The 19,150-nt window shown below is 42.8% G+C and overlaps 2 protein-coding genes across 2 annotated transcripts; both read right to left on the reverse strand.

Annotated features, from left to right (window-relative positions):
• Positions 1-78: 78 nt before the first annotated feature.
• Positions 79-15,703, reverse strand: yaf2 (YY1 associated factor 2). Its single transcript, XM_051392892.1, has 4 exons — positions 15,543-15,703; positions 14,891-15,016; positions 3,859-4,014; positions 79-3,425 (listed from the first exon to the last, which is right to left on the reverse strand). The coding sequence occupies exons 1-4, from the start codon at positions 15,566-15,568 to the stop codon at positions 3,173-3,175; spliced, it is 561 nt and encodes a 186-aa protein (XP_051248852.1). The 5' UTR covers positions 15,569-15,703; the 3' UTR covers positions 79-3,172.
• Positions 15,704-17,034: 1,331 nt separating this feature from the next.
• zcrb1 (zinc finger CCHC-type and RNA binding motif 1) lies at positions 17,035-19,126 on the reverse strand. Its single transcript, XM_051392891.1, has 8 exons — positions 18,988-19,126; positions 18,745-18,847; positions 18,562-18,590; positions 18,293-18,404; positions 18,058-18,165; positions 17,839-17,948; positions 17,682-17,757; positions 17,035-17,419 (listed from the first exon to the last, which is right to left on the reverse strand). Exons 2-8 carry the CDS (start codon positions 18,826-18,828, stop codon positions 17,270-17,272), a joined length of 669 nt encoding a protein of 222 aa, XP_051248851.1. The 5' UTR covers positions 18,829-18,847; positions 18,988-19,126; the 3' UTR covers positions 17,035-17,269.
• Between the last annotated feature and the right edge of the window lie 24 nt (positions 19,127-19,150).

Genomic DNA, 19,150 nt, shown 5'->3' on the forward strand with positions numbered 1-19,150 from the left:
CCTGTCCCTCCCTCCCCTGCAGGCTCCGTCTGCAGCAACTTTCAATTGATTTCCCCTCTGAAAAGACCCATTCATGGCTTTAAGTGACTAGTCGTCTTTATTGAGGTGGCTCCACTGCATTTTCATTAAGTGTGAGGAAAATTAGGTTATTGACGGATGTAATGGTTAATTCATTAGTGTGTAAACCACACCTTTTTATGCTCATAACTAACCCATTAGTTAAGTAAACTGATCCTGCATGTACTGTGTTGAACATGAGCAACAGTTATTAAGCCGTTCATCAGATGGAGCTAAAAAAAAAAAAAAAGCACAAATAAAATACAAACCAGTGAAAATACAAAAGTGTAAACACCTGTTATGAAACAGAAAGGGACAAAAAGTAAAACTGTGTGCACGAGATAAATCCTTTTTTGTTTAGAATTTTGTTATTTTCTTATTCAGACATGTAATAAACAAGTTCACACATTTTTAAAACAAATTGAGCATGGCAAAGCAAAAAAAAAAAAAAAAAAAAAAACGAAACAGAAAATATCAACATGTGACACCGACATATTTTTAAGTGTCTTTCCATTTTTGCCACAACCAAATAACAAATGTCTGTTGGAACAGTTCTCACGAGTCCACGCACCTAGTCCCAGCTAGTGTGGTCAACCTATGAGGGAAAATACGTCTCTGACACATTAAACGATGCTAACAAACTAAGAGACATAGCCTGTCCCACAATATACTGAGACCATAATATTATCATGCCATGACAGTTCTCAGGATCTGTGCTAAAATGTTAAAGGAAAAAATCTTGACAAGAACACTGGTATGATGGATAATACAACCACATCAAAACATTGTAGTACAATATTTTAGAAATATCAACTTTTATCTGTGTAGTATTCTACAGGTTTTTATAAGTTATTGTGTAGTTAGGTTGATCTATAGTTGTTCTGCTGGGAGTTTAGTAGATTCTAAAGCTCCCCCACTTTGCTACATCAAAATGGAGGAATTTAAACAGTTTCTGAAGTCCATCACGCCATCACCTATACAGCTGATAAATGTGCACGTCCACAAGCCGGAGCTCTTTATTTTTTTTCTTGTCTTCTACGAGCACGGCGCTGTATCCAAACTGGGTCCACTGTGGGGGGCAGAACAGCATGAGCGCCCTCTGGTTTTCCCCCATTGTGACACTGAGCAGGTGCAGCCCCGTTTGTGCAGCGCAGATTAAAAAGGAGAATACCGGTGTCATTTACAGCTACAGCCCCTTGGATTACCTCCTACATTAAAGTCGACAATCCTTGAGTCATTGTGCGATCATCTGTTCTTTTTGCGTCTCTGAAACAAATTCATAAACCTGGCTTGTAATGAGCTCTTGGTTGAGAAAATAAAAGCACGCAAAATAAAAGTAGAAACATGATGAAATAGGGAGTTTTCCAAGAATTCTTACTGTATTTGCGTGGATGTACATCACTCTGTGGGAGTCGTGTGATTGACAGTAACCATGGTGCAATATCATCATGAAGGATGTCAGTAAATTGGTAACATGTTGTGTTAACATCATGTATTTACAATTTGATGGAGGAAGTATGATTTCACACTGACTGTAATTTAAAAACAGAGTTTGGGTAATTCTTAAAGCTGCATTAAGTGTTGTTTTTTTTTTTTTTAGCAACAGTGTACAGCAAGACTGCAAAATCAACTCAAAGCCCTGAGAGACAGATTTTAGCTGTTACGGCTAATGCGTTAGCAATCCATTGCCTACTTGCATATCGAGCAGACATACACCAACATAAGCATCTGGTTTAGCTCTAGTTTGGTCTGTACTTGGCAAGTAGTGCTGAAGACTTTCTTTACCAGCTACAAGCTAATTTCAGTCTTCTGCCATTTCATGCTGGCCAGGCAGTGTAACAAACAGCTTGTCTGAGCCATTTTGCTGGACATGGATGATGTATGCGAGGTTCAGAGAACCAAAGCAATGAGCTAGAAGTTGCATATAGCTGGAGAGCTGCTAATTCTCTATACGTTCAGCTTTTCGCATAACACAAATCAAGTTGATTCTGCCAAAAATATCACTTAATGCAGGTTTGTGTTTTTTTTGTTTATGTACGGTACAAAACAAATGGTTACAAAGACAGAAAAAGACCTTGATGTATGTCTAACTCGACTGATTGTGTGCAGACAAATAACGAATAATGTAAAAGAGGAGTAGCGTTGATTATTGGCACAAACTGAAAACACAAAAACACCGGTATTATCCTTTTAAAATCATATACTATACCTTCCTGCACAGTTTAAGAGAGGGCTTTTATCAAAACCTGCTGGTGCCTTCACGCGGACGTAACAAGCATTACCTGAACAACCTGCTCCAAACATTACGCACCAACACCACACGGTGCCAGTAGCAGTACAGCTGCTATGCTGTGTCAAAAAAGTCTCTCTACAGCAGAGGCAATCCCGAAGTAAAAGCTTTGAGTATCAAGATCAGGAGCAAAGGTTCGCTGTGAGGTTGAAGGGTCAGTGTAGGGACACTGAGAGTGTGTAATAGATGGTTTGGGTTTATAACAGGTAGGTAAAGATTCCAGACAGAGGCTGAAAATTCCACATGAGGGGGGGAAGAAGTCACTCTGCCGGCCACAGACGATGAAAGGTGGGGCTGCACATCTCATTGAACAAAAATATATATATATATGGAGGAAGGAAAAAAAAAACCCATGACTGGCTGGTGCATCTGAAGGAAATCATAAAGCCTGACCAAACATTTACCCAGACATATCTCAGGTCAGTCCTGAAGAAGTTCCTTGTCAGAATGTCTTAGTAAATATTCTAGTAGTGAGCTTCGGACAGCGTGTGGGGATCCTTTCGATTACACCAAAATGTCCAAGTGGAAATGTAGATCACTAAGAACTTCAAAGATGGAGCAAGAGGTGTTTCATATTGCTTTCTAAACGCAGGATTCCAGTGCTGTGGAGAATCTTGAACTGATTAAACTCGTCTAATGTGTTGGCAACTCTGACAAATTGGTCACAAATTCCTATTGAGAAAGAAAAGCAAAAAAAAAAAAGTTTTAGTCAGTATTGTGCAGCTGTAGACGCAGGATTCTCCACTGGTGACGTGAACTTGCAAATGAGATGTGGGTGGAGACCGGGGTAGTTTAGGGAGGGGGGGGAGGTTTTGAAGGGGTGACTCAGTGGGATTCCCCGTTGACCGAGCTCCCCTCTCCTCTGGGCGAGGAGGAGCGGGAGAGCCCCTTCTCTGTGTTTTCCGAGCTGGAGCCGTTCTGGCTGTGGTGGTCGGCCGTGGACGCGGTGCTGGACGACGTAGCCGAGGTGGACGTGGGCTTGGCCTTCTCCTTAAAGTCCGTTATGATGACTGTCAGGTCCCCGACCGTCACCTCCAGGTGCTGGGCGCTGCTCCGGTCGATGTTTTTTAATCTCGGCCTGGTGAGTGAGCGGAAATGTTTGGGGAAAGTGAGAGAACGCACAAGGAGAGCTGAGAAAGTTTTTTTTAAGACTATTTGTTTCAAACCCTGCATGGGGTTTTGTATTAACCAGCCTTTGCACTTGTGTTAAGAAGTGCAAAATACTATCTTTTGATTCGATTTTACCCAGGAGTGAAAATCACCTTGATCTTTTTGCTACAATGTCACTGAAAACTCCAAAGAGCCTCCTCCAGACACTACTTTGAAATTTATTTCAGGTGTTTCTCACCCTCTTCACTTCTATCTTTTGAAGTATTTTATGAAATATGACAAGGCATCACCCTAACGTCAGGTGCAAACATAAACACCATCTATAGTTTCCAGTGTTTATTCATGCATCCCTGTAATGTCTGATTCCTGTTGATCCCTCCACCTCGTGTCAGCTTGTTTACCTCATCTTCTTGTGACTGTTCTTCTTGAGCGCCGGCTCTCTGTCGCTCTTCTCCCTCTCTACCCTCTCCTTCTTTTCCTTTTTGGGCTGCGAGGGCAACACAAACTGCTGCGTTACCTGCTGCTGCGAGACGAGCTGGGAGACGGGACGAGGCTTCCTGATCCGGGGAGAGGAAGGGGTGGGGGGTGGGGGTTGGAAGAGAAAGAGATACAATGGAGGGAGAGAGGAAGGGAGAGACAGAGTGTGGCAGATTAATGAGAGGGAAAATCATGGTGAACACATGGCTTCATGCTAGCGTACCACCATAATCAAGAGCCAATAATCACTGCCAGTGCTGGTTAGGGTGGTGTTCTTAACACTGGCAGCAAGTGGCAACACACGCTGAGTGCATTCAGAATATAACCCAGGATTCAGCCATTTGAGAGATGCGTAGTATACCTGCACAGGCTTGTTTTAGTGCTCAGAGGGATAAACACTGACAAGATGAGATCTGTTTTGATGAAAGGAATATGTGATAGGAATTGTAAATGCAAACACTGAATTCAGAATACATAACAGCTATGTGCAGTTTGCTCCTCGCATGTTTTTATGAAAACAGACTCACGAATAAATCCATGAAACTAAGAGTGGTGTGATGTGTGGGTACGAGAGTGAGTGATATCAGTTCTGACCTCAACTACAGTATGTCCCATTTTCATTAAAGGGTCACACCCAACATGCTTTTCTCCTTTCTTCCCAAATGTGGAATGTCCAATTCTCCTGCACTGCAGTCTTGGTCTCTTTTAACTCCACTAGAGAGTGTAAACAGCCATAAATCATGTCACCTGCCGCTCAGGGACATGATCCCTCACCAGCTTCCCATACAGGATCACTTGCACTTGCATTAGTGGCTTCTGTCAGAGTATAATCACATTTTCCATGCTGGTTTTTTTTATTTTTTTTTTAAAGATGCTGATTATAGATTATGTACAAACACATTTGTTTTTTCTGCTTGGTTGTGTCGGGTATCAAAAAGTCATGGTCCCTGGCTTGTTGCTGATGACAGTGTTCACTGATAGCAAGGATTGCCTGATAAGTGAGGACGACGCTTTCACAACCAGGCTCCACGAAATGCTAACAAGCAAAATCAAATATAACTGGAACATGGTTAACTAAATGTTCCTCCTCACAGTCACATTTCCATCCTCCGAGTGTCTGCTGTCTCAAAAATGATACATTATGCAATTGGTCTGGCAACAGTTTGCATGCATGAAGGCTGCGATCGTATTTCTGTGCAGGAGTGCGTGTGTGTGTGTGTGCACGCGCGTTTTGGGGCTGGCAAGAGCCTTAGCCGAGAGGCGAGTGTGTTGAAAAGGCCATCTGTTGAGGGATTCTACACATCTAGTGCCTGATTTTCGCATGCACGCACACAAAACGCATTCACACATAGACCCAGTTACATGTATGAATGCACCAATGCACTCTCGCAGCATGCAGATACTGCACCAACAGCCGAAGGGGTGTGTACAAATCAAAACGGGGCGCACGTGAAAATGTACGCATGCTTTGTAAACGAATGCAATCGACACATACAGAAGCACATTCAGGCACATGCACGTGACTGCGCACGCGCACACACACACACACACACACACACACACACACACACACACACACACACACACACACACACACACACACACACACACACACACACACACACACACACACACAGCAGTGAGCAGATGAAGCATGAGGGCATGATGAGAACAGCAGAAGAACACAGTGTGTTTTCTGAGCCCCGTTGAGCAGTCGTATTTGTAATTAGAGCTTAAAATTAACACTGAAAGCAAATTTCATATTCATCAGCCAGTTTTTTACCTTCTTTTTATGATGTCATATAATAGATAGATCAGGACCTGTGAACAATGACCAGTCACATACCGAAACTGTACCAAACTATAAAATATGTATCTGACATACGCAAACAGTCAGCTTGGAACAATGTGTGTGTCATATGTTTTTCTGCATAAAAAGTACAATTTCCTCATTAAAATCCTAAAAAGGACATCTATTCCTTCTACCTCTTTAGAAATTCCAGAATTTATGAATTTGTTAATTTCTAAGGTTTTCCTGCTGGACACAAGGTGTCCATTCTCAGTGTATGTGCACTGGTGGCATCAAGTTTCTACATTAAAACTTCCACAAATTCTGCACATACATCATTCTGCACAGTGAAGCTTACACATCCAACTGTAGGAAGAAGAAAAACATATTTCTGAGTTGAGGGGGACTCTAAACTAAGTATTATATTAATGCTTTTATACTGTATCTCTGTTGATTCACACAAGAGTACTAACCTGTGCATGAACCCTTCGAAAAGTATTGCAATTACAAAACACTGGCCTCCAGGTGCTTTGTGAAAAATGTCCTCTTGCACTTGCCTAATGTAATTATAAGGGTGTAACGCAGTCCAAGTACCGAGTGTACAAATGTCCCGGACTTGATGATAAAAATCCATCCACAAAATTTGTTCTGAGCACCTGGCCAAGTGTTGCTGTGCAATGCGCCACGGTTTTGCCAACAAGAGCCTTGGTGGCCTATTTAGCTTAATCTAGTGGTTTCTACCTCGTTTTTGGAAGAGAAAATGTGTAAGCCGGGGCTGCTGGTCTGCTGTCTTGTTCTAAGGGCAAAGCTGTTGTTTAACAGTCGTGGGATGACCTAAATTGGGGCCCAGCTTCAAAGAGTCTCTCCCAGAGTCAATTTCTTTTTCCGAGTTATCACTGCTTTCACAGAACATGCAGCGATGCTAGTGAGGCTAGAGTGAAATGCAAATGGGTCTCTTGGCCTACATAACTGTCTGATAGGGTGGGGGGAGATGTAGAGATCCTCTAATATGTCTGACTTGTCAGTACGGCACTGCAGAAATGCTGACACCTTTTTGAAATAAAAGCAGAGGCCTCTCAAAGTCCTCTGTTCACAGCTGAAGTAATTTGCTGCTCTTCTTGACATTCTTGATACAATGACGAAATGTCTGGTTTTCTGGCATTTTATGAAGCTCAAACACAAAACAGACAGTCATAACAGAGTGGACCATCCTGCCCTCGGGCCAAATGTTGCCAATGTCCAAAAATAACGTCGATGGCTGGGCTGCCTCATTCATAACCTCTTCTTCTGGTTCACCTTTGATACATGATTTCTGTTCAGGATGTCATGCGCTTGTGTGCTTTCCATGAGATTTACTGTGTGCAATAAGAAATTAATTACTACTGTGTTTTAGCTTGATGTGCGATCAAATGTCACCTGAGGCTAATTATGCTCTTTTCTATTTAAAACTAAAAGACTGGCTGTTCCTGAGAGCAATTGGGGCCCGAATATAAACACATTTTGTACATCCTATCTTCATCATGTATTACAACGGAGTAGATTTTCACTAATAGAGCCAGTTCAATAACCTGGAGGTGAAAGGAGACGGACAACCTAATATTACGGTGAGGCAAAGCAGCAGGCCTAAACAGAGCTGCCTCTGTTAACCCAATCAGATGGTTATTATCTTAGCACTTAGGCCTCCATCTGTGTGTGTTTGTGCATCTATTGATTCCAACAGGAATTTCTGCGCCTAATGTAACAGCCTATTCTTTCTGACATTAATACTGCGAGTCGGAGCTGTTGTTTCAAACATTTTGCTCCACTCGTGCCATCTATTATACAGCAGCTAATGGAGTCCCACACTGGGAAATTAGGACGTTACGAGGAGGGCTTAACAACACTGAATTCTATTTACTTGAAAAAACAATGGATATCAATCACACTCTCTATGTTTACCTGACTACATTTGTTGAATTAAAAGCCAGAATTTGTCTGTTTAAGAGGATAATTGAGAATATGCAGGCATGTATGTTGGTCCATAATATTTGTCTGCTTTCTTTTGCTTTTAACTGCAAGCTAAAGACAAAATCATCCTGTGCTACAGACAAGAGGGGCTGGAAAGTACAAATACAGCCACTGACTCACTGGCAACTCTAGCTGACCCCTGTGCAAATATTAACACACACACACACACACACACACACACACACACACACACACACACACACACACACACACACACACACACACACACACACACACACACACACACACACACAGTCTTATCGCTATCTCTCTCCTCTCCGCTTTCACACTCTCTTCCTCCTTCTGATGCACCCACTGACCTCACCTCACACTCCTCCACCTCTGGAACTGAAAATGGCTCCTCCGGTTGGTCACGATCTTCTAGTAAAATGTTTGCCTATGACAGATTCAGTAGGTGATCAAATTATGACTCAGGGTGGTTTCAGCCAGGCCGCCACATTTCTGCCGCAGCGGACAAACGGGTCATCGACACCCCCAGCGAACAGCGTCAGCAACTGACACACATGGTGCGGTAGTGTGTGTGAGCCAAAATCAGTTTACAGACAAATCATAACACTTTATAAAAAGACGACTGATAAGATGTAGTTACTCCATAACTAAGAAACTAAATATTAACAAATACAGGTCAGTGGCCCAATGTGTATCAATTTGGGGGTCCTTGACACCAAAAAGGTTGACAACCACTGGTCTAGTTCATATCAAATTCAAAGACTTTTTAGTAACTGTAAACGTCTTGTCTGTTGAAATTCAAACACTTCATCCAGGCAACCAGGTGGTTGTATGTGATTAATTTTGACCCCAGTAAAATTGGGCAACACGCCACTGTATCGCTGTCCTGTGAAAATGAAAACCTCAACTTTTCATGAGTTAATAAAAAAGCATTTTGGAGATGATCCAAAGGGGTTTTTAAATGGGGTATTTAACCTAAGACGTGAGAATTTCCTCAACCCATAAAGCAAAACCGTTTACCTGAGAATTTTTTTTTACATTGAAAGGCCACAGAGTCAAATACACCAACACTGTTACTCACAATTCTTCACAGACCTTGTGAATAGTTTGATGGAGAAGTACCTTCTGCCAAAGTAAGCCTACCAGCTGTTTTATCTCTAAAAAAAAGGAATGAATCACTCAAGTTTTATTGTGTTTTTGGGTAGACAGACCTAATAAAACTGAACGCTGGTGCTGTAAGAATTCCAAAACCTCCAATGCAGGCGCTACCTCAGGAGGTGAAGTGTTTCTGCAAGGACAGAAAGGGTCCATACAAATGAGACGATATAGGTGCAGTAGCTCTTTTTTTTTATTTTGAAACATTTTAAAAGCTGTCTAAAAAGGTGTCTGTGTGAGCTGACAAGACACCTCTGGCCATTATTCCAGGCATTTGATCTTTAAAAACGTTGCTCTGCTAATGCGTTACATCTAAAAAAGACAGCAGCACAAGCCTCTGCAGATGTTTGGACTGCCTGCTAACATTTGTCGAGTACATTGTGTGATGAGCAAACAGCCCACAGGACAGCTGACGGACTGAAAATAAGCACTGGAGTGTGCTGCTATAAACACATCTCATCTCGCTGTTCTGTGATGATTGTAAGATCATTGTGAAATGGCTTATTTTATGCCCTGTTGAACACACTCTCAATCTAGGTATAGGTAGGGGTGTGTGTGTGTGTCAGGTTTTCTATCAGCGGGTTGTAGGCTGCTCCTGGGAGCTCCTCCAACCCGATGATTAATGTCTCTCCCTGCCTGTACATGCTACCGCCATGTGTGTGCGTGTGTGTGTAGAGAGACAGATGGCTCTCCACGTCCTGTGGTTTATGACACCTTCTACAGCCCGCTAGCCACACTATACCACACTCTTTCTCTCTAGCACAGGCCTGCACGCACACACACATGCACACCCACTCGCGCACACAGAGCAGTATGTCATGCATCAGTGTCACCGCAGTAATTACAGGCTTATCACGTAGCCATAATCTTGAGCCACAGTGACGTGATAACAGCCAGCTTCATTGTCCCTGGTGAACACTCAGTGTTTGTATGCCGAGTGAGCGCTAAAACCAGTAACACACACGACTGAGCTGAGCGTGACTTCTAGGAGGATGTAATGATTAAGATGGCATGATCAAACATTGATTGGGGCTATGCAGTCTGTTTTTACACGCGTGCCACTTGTTCATATATGCAATCTGTACCGATCCTTTTCCTGTTGTTCATTTTTCTTAAAAGTAACACACATTTTTTTCCACTTTAACTTGCAGATCCAGCTCATAAAAACCAGTTTGTCAGCATTTGTCTTCGCCGGTTTAAACATCTCATTTGACAATCTTACACACGTCCTAAACCATTCCAAAAAAAAATGAAGAACGCACAGAAGAAAGAGGGTCTGAAAAAGGCCTGGATGACTTTACTTAATCCCTTGTTCTTTTCTGAGGATGTATGTGACGCAACGTTTAGCACCAAAGGTGTTGCACAACAACACAAAACAAACTCCAGCATATTGATTAGTAGCGCTTAAGACGAATGAAAACACACGACTCTAAGGTGAGAGTCAAACGTGTTGCTCTCTGCTAGTTGCACGTTTTGTCTAATAGCTGGGAATTAACACTTACATTAACACAGCAACCACATGGTGGTAATTTTTGGTTTTAAGTTTACTCCCACACATGTTTCCAGGGAAAGTACCAGATTAGTTTGGGGATTTAAAAGGATATTGTTTGAATCTTGACCCTGTAAAAGCCTATACAAGGTGTGGAAGAGCACGAACCTTAGTGTAAAAGCTAATAAAGATGTGTGGACAGGGTTTTATTGCCAAAAGGAAACTCTGTATTCAAGTCTTGTAAGTATAAATGTGTGTGCAGGCAGTGGAACAATGTGAAAGTGCAACTAATTCACACTTAACACTGTGCATTTCAATAGCATACATTTTTCTTCAGGCAGCATTTCAATGCATGCATATATTGTATTATATATTACTATTCCATGGCAATTGCACCCATTTCTGCCACTGTAATTAGTTTGAGAGAATAAACAGATAGGAAAGAGAGATAATTAATCCTTTTCCTTTTTTGCATTAGAAGTTCTGTATTGCACATTTAGAATCCACCATCCACTCGGAAGATGAACTATGTCTATGCAACTCTCCGCTGTGGCTCACAGGCTGTTCCACGCAATCAAGATAGCTCCAGCAAGCTGATCGGTATCTCAGATTTTGGAATAGAGATCTACTGCATCCAATCACAAGCTGGATTCATAAAGTTCATGCAAAACGCTTCGAAATGGCAACAATGTCATTACCAATATCTGCATCACACTGTTTCACTGCACTCCCTTTCACCCCCCCTCATTTTTGTGAAAGCATTTTCTTTCACTTATCGTGTTTACATGTGATTAACCACTTTCTGCTCTTGGTAAAATGTCCACGATTTTTTTTTTTTCTCTGTTTTTATATTAGTGTCAACGGAATATCTCGGGACTCTTGGTAAGACTGAACAAGCAATCCTAATGCTTGAATCTCGCACAAGATACTCTGGACTCCGTCATATTAAAAGCTACGTTATTAAAAGGGGCTAAACCAGCTGCACAATTACAGCCTGTTTTTTTTCTGTGTGTGCACTGAACATGAACTGTGAGGGCGAGCTTGTGCGGAGGATGATAAAAACATCTAAAAAGCCAAACGCTGACAGGTTCCCAGCCAGCGCAGAATGGCTCGAACTTGTTTAGGCGGAGCTGACAAAACCTGCACATCAGTCAATCTGTCACCAAGAGACGCCCTAGGTGAAGTCCAACTCCTGGAGAGAAAGAGGGAGACGCTACTGGGGGAACTGATAGGAACATGATCAAGCTCACTGTCCTGACCTGTAGAAATATAATGCTGCTAAACAAGCTCCTGAACGCATGCACACAGTGAGTGTTTCCCTGGTGGGGCCTGACTTGTCAGAGCTCAGCTCAGTGAACAGATGCAGGTGGTGTAGGCAAGACACCAGAGAAGGTCACACACACACACACACACACACACACACACACACACACACACACACACACACACACACACACACACACACACACACACCCCGCTCTATTACACCCAGTAGTATTTGGCTAAGGGCAGTGTTTAGGTTGGGTTTAACAGCTGTCTGTCAGCATGACGTTTTCAGCCTTTATTCCAAACGCCAGACGCTAGCACTAATTCTGACACATGCCTCATCTTCCATCTTGTAGTTTAAACATTAAGATGACACTCTAATCCAGGATAAGTCATAATGGGTGCACTGGGAGGCCTTCAGTGTCTTGCTCAACAATGCTCCGCCTAGGTGTTTCCACTGATGTAGGGATCGAACCTGTGACCTTGCACTTATCGAAAAAGCCTTAACACCACTGTATTGTGACCTTCATATATTGTTTTGTGTTTTCAAAGGCTGGGACTGAGCCCAAAGAGTGGCAGGAAGATAAAATGTCTCTCCCACTTTTCCCCAGCAAAGTCTTAAGGTAATGAGGCTGCATGATATGTTGTGATCCCAAAGCTCCTCTAAGAGAACTTTAATTAAATACTGTGAGCTAGCAGCTTGCTGTAGAAGAACAACATATTCTTTGCATTTTATCTGCACAAATGACTGCATCTGGGTTTTTCGGCCAGAGAGGGTTTTTCTCTAAAGATGTAGGTGTAGGTCCCACTTGTGTTGCTTTAAATCTGACTTCCTAGCAGCACAAGTTTCCAAGTTGCTGACAGAATTAGCGCAACGCCAGCCAGTTCCCCTCTTTGTCACTCTCTCCCGTTTCACTCCTCCTCCGATAAGCGAGTCCAATCCTGCTGATGTATCCCTGTCTTCAGTCAAACTCAACAACGTGCTTTCAATGAGCCGACAGCTTTGGGTCCCTGCAGTAGATCATCTCTCCACATCAGAGGGATCTAGGCTCTGCTAAACCTCACCTTCATAAAACATTCATCTTTATCTCCATCTCTAACTACATGCAAACTCTCTTCCTCTTTAAATATTTCTCTACCATGTGCCCTTTTTTTTTTTTTTCTCTGAGCATCCATCACCTCTAGTGCTTGCTGAAAAGACACAGATCCTGTCGGGAAAAGTGACACTTTATGCAGTTACTTGGCGTTTTCAACCTGTGACAAGTGATACGCCGATTTAGCCCACAGAACCCACACGGGCCTGTCAAACCCTGTGACCTTCAGGCTATGGGACACTTCCTCTAACCGCTGGATGCTCCACGCCTGTGTCAAGCATTAATTCATTACTTCACAGTAATAGCTCAGTCATGCTTACTTAGTAACCGGCGAGGGAATTTGCCGTGTCCTACATTTATATTCTGCATGTCGTTTGCCCTTTAGCACCTTCGGCTTGCTTGCTGAGAAATCCACTTGTCTGTTGTGTGCAGTCGTTAACAGCTGCGACCACCTGTGTGGCCATTTTGCTGCAGCGTGTGGTGCGAGTATGGGTTTGTGTATGGCAAGAGCATGACAACACTATAACATTATTGCAGCACTGCAGTTGGGAAGACAAGTGGGGTTATTAGCATTAAATAAGACCTTGCTTCTCGCGGACATTTTCTAAATTTGTCGCCGGGTGTCAAGGGGGTGTTGGGAGGAATTCTGGGTCCTTGCGTCCTTGCCAACTTCCCCCAAAAAATGCCCAGATGAGGGAGACAGAGTGTCACCGCTTTCGGTGACGTGAGGATTCGGACAGGTTCTTGGCAAAGCTGCTGCAGGCCATTTGTTTTTACGAAGCACGAGCACACACACACACACACACACACACACACACACACACACACACACACACACACACACACACACACACACACACACAGAGAGAGTCCCTGGAGTGTCCTCTCAACAATCAACGCTCAACTGCAATAAGCTGAACCCAACAACAGCATGTCTGCTGCTCAATGTCTGTTTGTGTGAGCGGCAACTGAGCACTTGAGTGTGTATTAACAACGTGTGTTTGTGTACGAATATGTATGCAGTCATGTGTAAAATTTGCATGTTGAGTGCATCTGTACGTGTGTGTGTGTGTGTGTGTGTGTGTGGTTGTGTGTGTGTGTCTCTCTCTGATGACAGCAGGCTGATTAAGCTGTTGCATAGTAATGAGCTATGGTTGTCTGTCTGGCAGCTGCTCTGACAACCTCTTTTCACAACTAGCCCTCCCACACACACACACACACACACACACACACACACACACACACACACACACACACACACACACAGGGATATAAGTGCATGCACCGCAATTCTAAAAAAGCATCAAAGCTGACAACTGCACTGATGTGGTGTTATTGTTGCTGCTGTAGTTAAATCACTGGGAAAGTTGTGCTAATGCAGGAGAGGGTAATTGGTGATACATTAAAAAGAGGTAGAACAACATACGCTGTTCCTCATAACCAGAGCTACACTTCCTCTGCTTCACCCTTTGTTGTGTTTTCATCCCGATAATGACTACCACTCAGGAATAACAGTCATTTCCTGCTTCAAATCACTGATGTCAGGACAAATATCAGCCGCAGCACAGAGGGCATCGAGTGTGTGTACCTACATGCTGTGTATTTGTATGCTTGAGTACCTGTGTGTGTGCGTATTACAGGCATCTAGTGCCCCCCCCGGCTCCCCTTCCAATCCCCCCGTCTGTTACAAATATCTCCGGGGCAACAAGATGGATGTGTGTGCTTAAAGAGCAAGCCGTCCCTCTCCCTCATTTTAACAGAGGTCAGTGTCAACACCCGGGCAAAGAACATGGAGACTGACATGCAACTGTTCAGAGGAAATGAGAAAAGAGGATTTAGAGGGGTTGAGTTTGTTGAAAACACAAATAAAGTAACTGACATATCTTTTGCACAAAAACATACAGAATTATCACCAGAAAACTACAGGAAAAGCTGTTTGTTTACTGCCTGAATGCATATGGGATGTTAACAGTGGGAAGGGTTAATCCAAAGCTAAAAATATACAATTATCCTATTCCATTGTCTCATGGTACAACTACACTAATTGCTTAAAGGGAGAGGGGTGGCGAGATTAAACAGCTCCTCATTCTGCTAGGAAGGGCAACCCCTGAGTCCCTAAGGACCCCCCCTTTAGGCCCCGCTAATGCAAAAAGAGACCAAAAGGTAATGTATATTCATCGCCTTACCTTGTTGATGTCCCCTTCCTGACATCACACATCATGCACTTAAAAGCTTCTGCCGTGTTCTTGTATGTGCATACGCTGCAGTCCCAAAACCCCTCGTCGGAGGAGGGCTTCGGTTGACGCTTCGGCCTTTAAAACAATAAATGTGAAAACAAAAAAAAAGGGGTGGGGGTGGGAGTGGGGGGAGAAAATTAAAAAAAAAAAAAAAAAACGTAAAGAGAGAGGAGGAAAGGGAGGGGGGGGGCAAGAGGAGACAAGAGTGAGTTCAGCTCGCATCCACGAAGGCTATCGATAGCAAACATCTGGGTTAGCCTATAGGATTTAGGAAATCATCTGCAAACGCGCTGTGATCCGACACTGTAATTGGCGATGAGGTTTTAACACCCGAGCGCGCGCGCGCACACCAACACACGCACACACACACACACACACACACACACACACACACACACACACACACACACGGAGAGAGAGAGAGAGAGAGAGAGAGAGAGAGGGGGGAGAGAAGCGCGCGCGAGAGGGAGAGAGAGAGAGAGAGAGGGAGAGAGAGAGAGACCGTAGAGGAAACCCATTTTTTTTCTCTCCGTGCGCTTGTCGATGTCCGCTCCCCTCTCTCCTAGCTTGAATATCTCGGCCGCTGTGACTCGGTCGTTACCTTGTGGGACTCCTCTTGTCGCCCATGCCAGACCAGGGTTTATGTGGAGGTGCTGAGACGAGCAGAAGTCGCGTTATTTCCGATAATTTTAGCAAAGAAGCGATGCGCCCGTGCCGCTCGGCTTCCAGCTGTCGTGGAAACTCCGCTTGGGAACTGGTCACGTGATTCGCCGTGGCCAATCAGAGGCTGGTTTACTTCCCGAGGCTGACATTCCTCTTGATGAATTCATGCCGCTTTCAAGTACCCGCTGTAAGCTGGTACCTCTCAGTACTCGGGTTGTTAAATATTCATAATATTTGGTTTATTGTAATAAACGTAACGTGTCCTTCGGTCGACTATCATAACCTGCCGACATATAGCTGTATTTCATTCTAATCACACACACTGCAGCTTATTTTATATATTTGCTCACCTTCAATTGGGGAAAGATGCTGTTAAAAACACCATATCATATTGTGTTTTATTTAAATGTCATTGGCACATGTTTGAGTCACTTTTATACAAATACAAAGCAGCTTATGCACATGACTTGGCATACATAAAGCTTAAATTGTAAAATCAGAAATTAGGAATATTGACGTGCAGTTACATTATATATAAAGATTACACGTGTAATTAATGTATCCTTGTACAATCAGTCGTCGTATCTTAAATAAATGTCTTTTTTTTTTGCAGCAGCAGTTATCTCTTTATGCAATCTCCTTGTATTTCTCCATACAGCGTTTTAATTACCGACAGCACTTGAAGGCAACAAAAGCCATAGTAGCTAATGTTGCGCCTACAGTAATGTGTTCATCTAAACTCGCTGTGCTGGGAATCCTCTCATATCCCTGCTTCTTCTATCGGACTCCGCAGACTGCAGAAATGCCGCAGCAGTTTAGATCACAGGCGCATAAAACATCGGGGAATCCCTACTTTTATTTGCGTGCTTCTGACGCAAGCGAGCATTTAAAAAAAATAAATAAATAAAACACATTTCCAAGCGAACAATCGTACCGTATTTAACATGCTAGTTTACGAATGATAGGGGGCTGTCCCCAAACCTCTTCATTATCAAGGACCACCAGCTTTATTCTCCATCCTCTCCCGACGATGGGATTCCCAACCGCTGCATTACAGCTGTTGCAATAATTAGGATTCAGATTACAGTGTAGGTTACTGAAGGTGGTTCAGAATGGTTCATCCCAGTTTTGAGGATCGTTTGATCTTTAATGGAAGTGTATCAAGGAGAAAAGAGGCAAAGCCCTGTGTTTTGTTACATTTCAAATTAATAGCCAATTTAATTATTTCATTTTATGTTCTAATGGCACACAGTTGTCACCACTCTAATTTCAATTATTGATATACAAGAATAATCCAAAGCCAGTCAGTAAATTGAATAAAACTAGATATGTTCAGCATCAGCAATGTTAACTTTTCTATTTCTATTTACTTCAACTGACTAAGCAAAGTCAATAACTGTTTCTGTGTTAACACTGGAAAACCCAACACCTTATTTGGTCTGTCATTAAGAAACATGGTTTTATTGGCTGCAATTGAAAAACCCATCACCCTAATAACAATTTATTTATAGAAACATAAAAAAGGTCTCAGTGCTATGTACAAAAGGAAAAATCTAATGTCATCAGTGTAAATAGAAGCATGTTTTTAACAACCCCACTACGATACAACATAACTTACAAAGCAATATTTGACAATAACTTTTTGCAGACGTCCAAACTCTGTTATTAGTCACTGAGCTCCTCCTCGTCACTGAAGTATGCGCTCTTTTTGATCCTTGGTTTCTTGGAGTCCGCGGATGTTGAAGCGTGAGCGCCGTCCTCTTGAGACAAAAGCACCTGCTTCCTCTGTGTCTCCTCTTCCTCCATACGGGCTTGCTGGGGGAACACGAGACAAAACAATAATGTTTTAAATGCAAGAAGTTTTTCCATTTCCCATAGCCTCAATCTCAAACAATTATTCATAAAATGTCCTTGTTCATTTCCTTTTTAAGGAAGTTGAAGCATTTGAATTTTAGTAGAGATGTAGCAGATAGATTGAGATCACAACGACACACAAATGGGTAAACATTTCCCATAATATAACTCAGTGAACAAGATCTTGAATACACTGTTAAGTTTTCTACATCTGCACACTTACCTGAAAAGCTATGGCTTGGCTCAGACTATCTAAGGTTGGGTCCTCTCCTTCTTCTTCACTTTCCTCTTCTTCTTCACTATAAGAGAAAAAAATAATAATTAAGAATTACAAAAATGACACAATTCATATCTCACAATGTCGGCTATGATATACTTACACTTGTTCAGGTTGTTGAGCCATTTTCTTCTTTTTCTTTTCTTTCTTCTTCGGAGGTTCCCTCTCCCCCAGAATGTTTTTGGGGCATGCATAGCTCAGATGACCCGTATCCTGTGATGTGATGACATTCAAAAAGACAGAAAAAAGATGACACTTGCAACTGAATCAAATTTGACAATCTCAAAGGGGAAAAAAAATGTGTGTGTTAATATGCACTGACCCCACATTCGTAACATTTCGACTTGTCTGTGTAGTTTCGTCGCCTTATAAACTCAGTTGCTCGCCCGTTGTCTACGGCAATGCTCGCCTTCACTGTTCTGCCAAACAACTGGAAAACAAACACATCTGTAACTCAAGTGACCGGTGAATATCCAGGAAAGAAACATCACTGCACAGGACACGGTGGTGACATACAGAACATGGAAACAAACGGTCTTAATGTGAAACAAACCCACCTGTTTGTTGTTCACTGCTCTTGCACAGTTATGAGCTGATTCTCTGTCCAGGAAGAGAACAAAAGCCACCCCTTTACTCTGGCGGGTGTCTTTGTCCTTAACGATTGTAACCCTGAAACAAACATAGCAGTAATTAATACAGATTTTAAAACTTGTAATCAAATTGCTACAGGCATGTATTCAAAGACCTGAACTGATTTGTTGTGGGTCATGTGTTCCTGGACCACTATGTTTTGTTTACACACAAATATGACAGAGCCAGTACTTACTTTACAACTTTTCCATATTTGGTGAAGAGCTGAAATGAGACAGAGTGCCCTGTTTATGTATTGAAGGTTCTTGGATTCGTTGAACATAAGAGTAAATAACAAAATGCAAACAGTGAACACAACAGGCGCAGGGTGTCAGCCCGCCAGTAAACCGAAGAAAAACAACCGCAGGGACTAACTTACCTTGTGTAGGTCATTGTTGGTGAGAGAGAAAGGCAGGTTCGACACATACACAGTGCTTTTGCTTGGTGCCAACCCCCCGCTCATACTGGACGCATGTGGCACACTGTAAAAACGAAATAATACCAATTCAAGTCTAACGCACAACCAGCTACTGAGGCTCTCCAGCTAGCTGATTCATGTAACGTTACGTCTTTAAAAGTTACTTCAAGCGACCGAGTGACTAACATTAACCAAAATACTCACCCACACAGCCTCCGCCGGGTCTGGATGGCGTCAAAAGTTGTTTAAATGCGTTTAAATGTGCAGAAATGTGCAGAATTGTGCAGAATTGTGCGCATTTGCGAGCGACCACATAAACGCAACGTCTTGTGAGTCGCAACTTGATGACGTAAACACCCCTCGTCCA

Source organism: Dicentrarchus labrax, unplaced genomic scaffold (assembly GCF_905237075.1).
Source record: "Dicentrarchus labrax unplaced genomic scaffold, dlabrax2021, whole genome shotgun sequence".
In the NCBI taxonomy this organism is placed as follows: domain Eukaryota; kingdom Metazoa; phylum Chordata; class Actinopteri; family Moronidae; genus Dicentrarchus; species Dicentrarchus labrax.

Excerpts from the sequence above, each read along its gene's own strand:
- yaf2 (XM_051392892.1), bottom strand. The coding sequence starts at position 15,568 with ATGGGCGACAAGAGGAGTCCCACAAG. Across the intron at positions 15,017-15,542 it reads GACAAGAGGAGTCCCACAAG|GCCGAAGCGTCAACCGAAGC; the intron begins GTAACGACCGAG and ends ATTGTTTTAAAG. Across the intron at positions 3,426-3,858 it reads AACAGTCACAAGAAGATGAG|GCCGAGATTAAAAAACATCG; the intron begins GTAAACAAGCTG and ends CTCACTCACCAG.
- zcrb1 (XM_051392891.1), bottom strand. The coding sequence starts at position 18,828 with ATGAGCGGGGGGTTGGCACCAAGCAAAAGCACTGTGTATGTGTCGAAC. Across the intron at positions 18,591-18,744 it reads CCAACAATGACCTACACAAG|CTCTTCACCAAATATGGAAA; the intron begins GTAAGTTAGTCC and ends GTCTCATTTCAG. Across the intron at positions 18,166-18,292 it reads GAGCAGTGAACAACAAACAG|TTGTTTGGCAGAACAGTGAA; the intron begins GTGGGTTTGTTT and ends TTTGTTTTCCAG.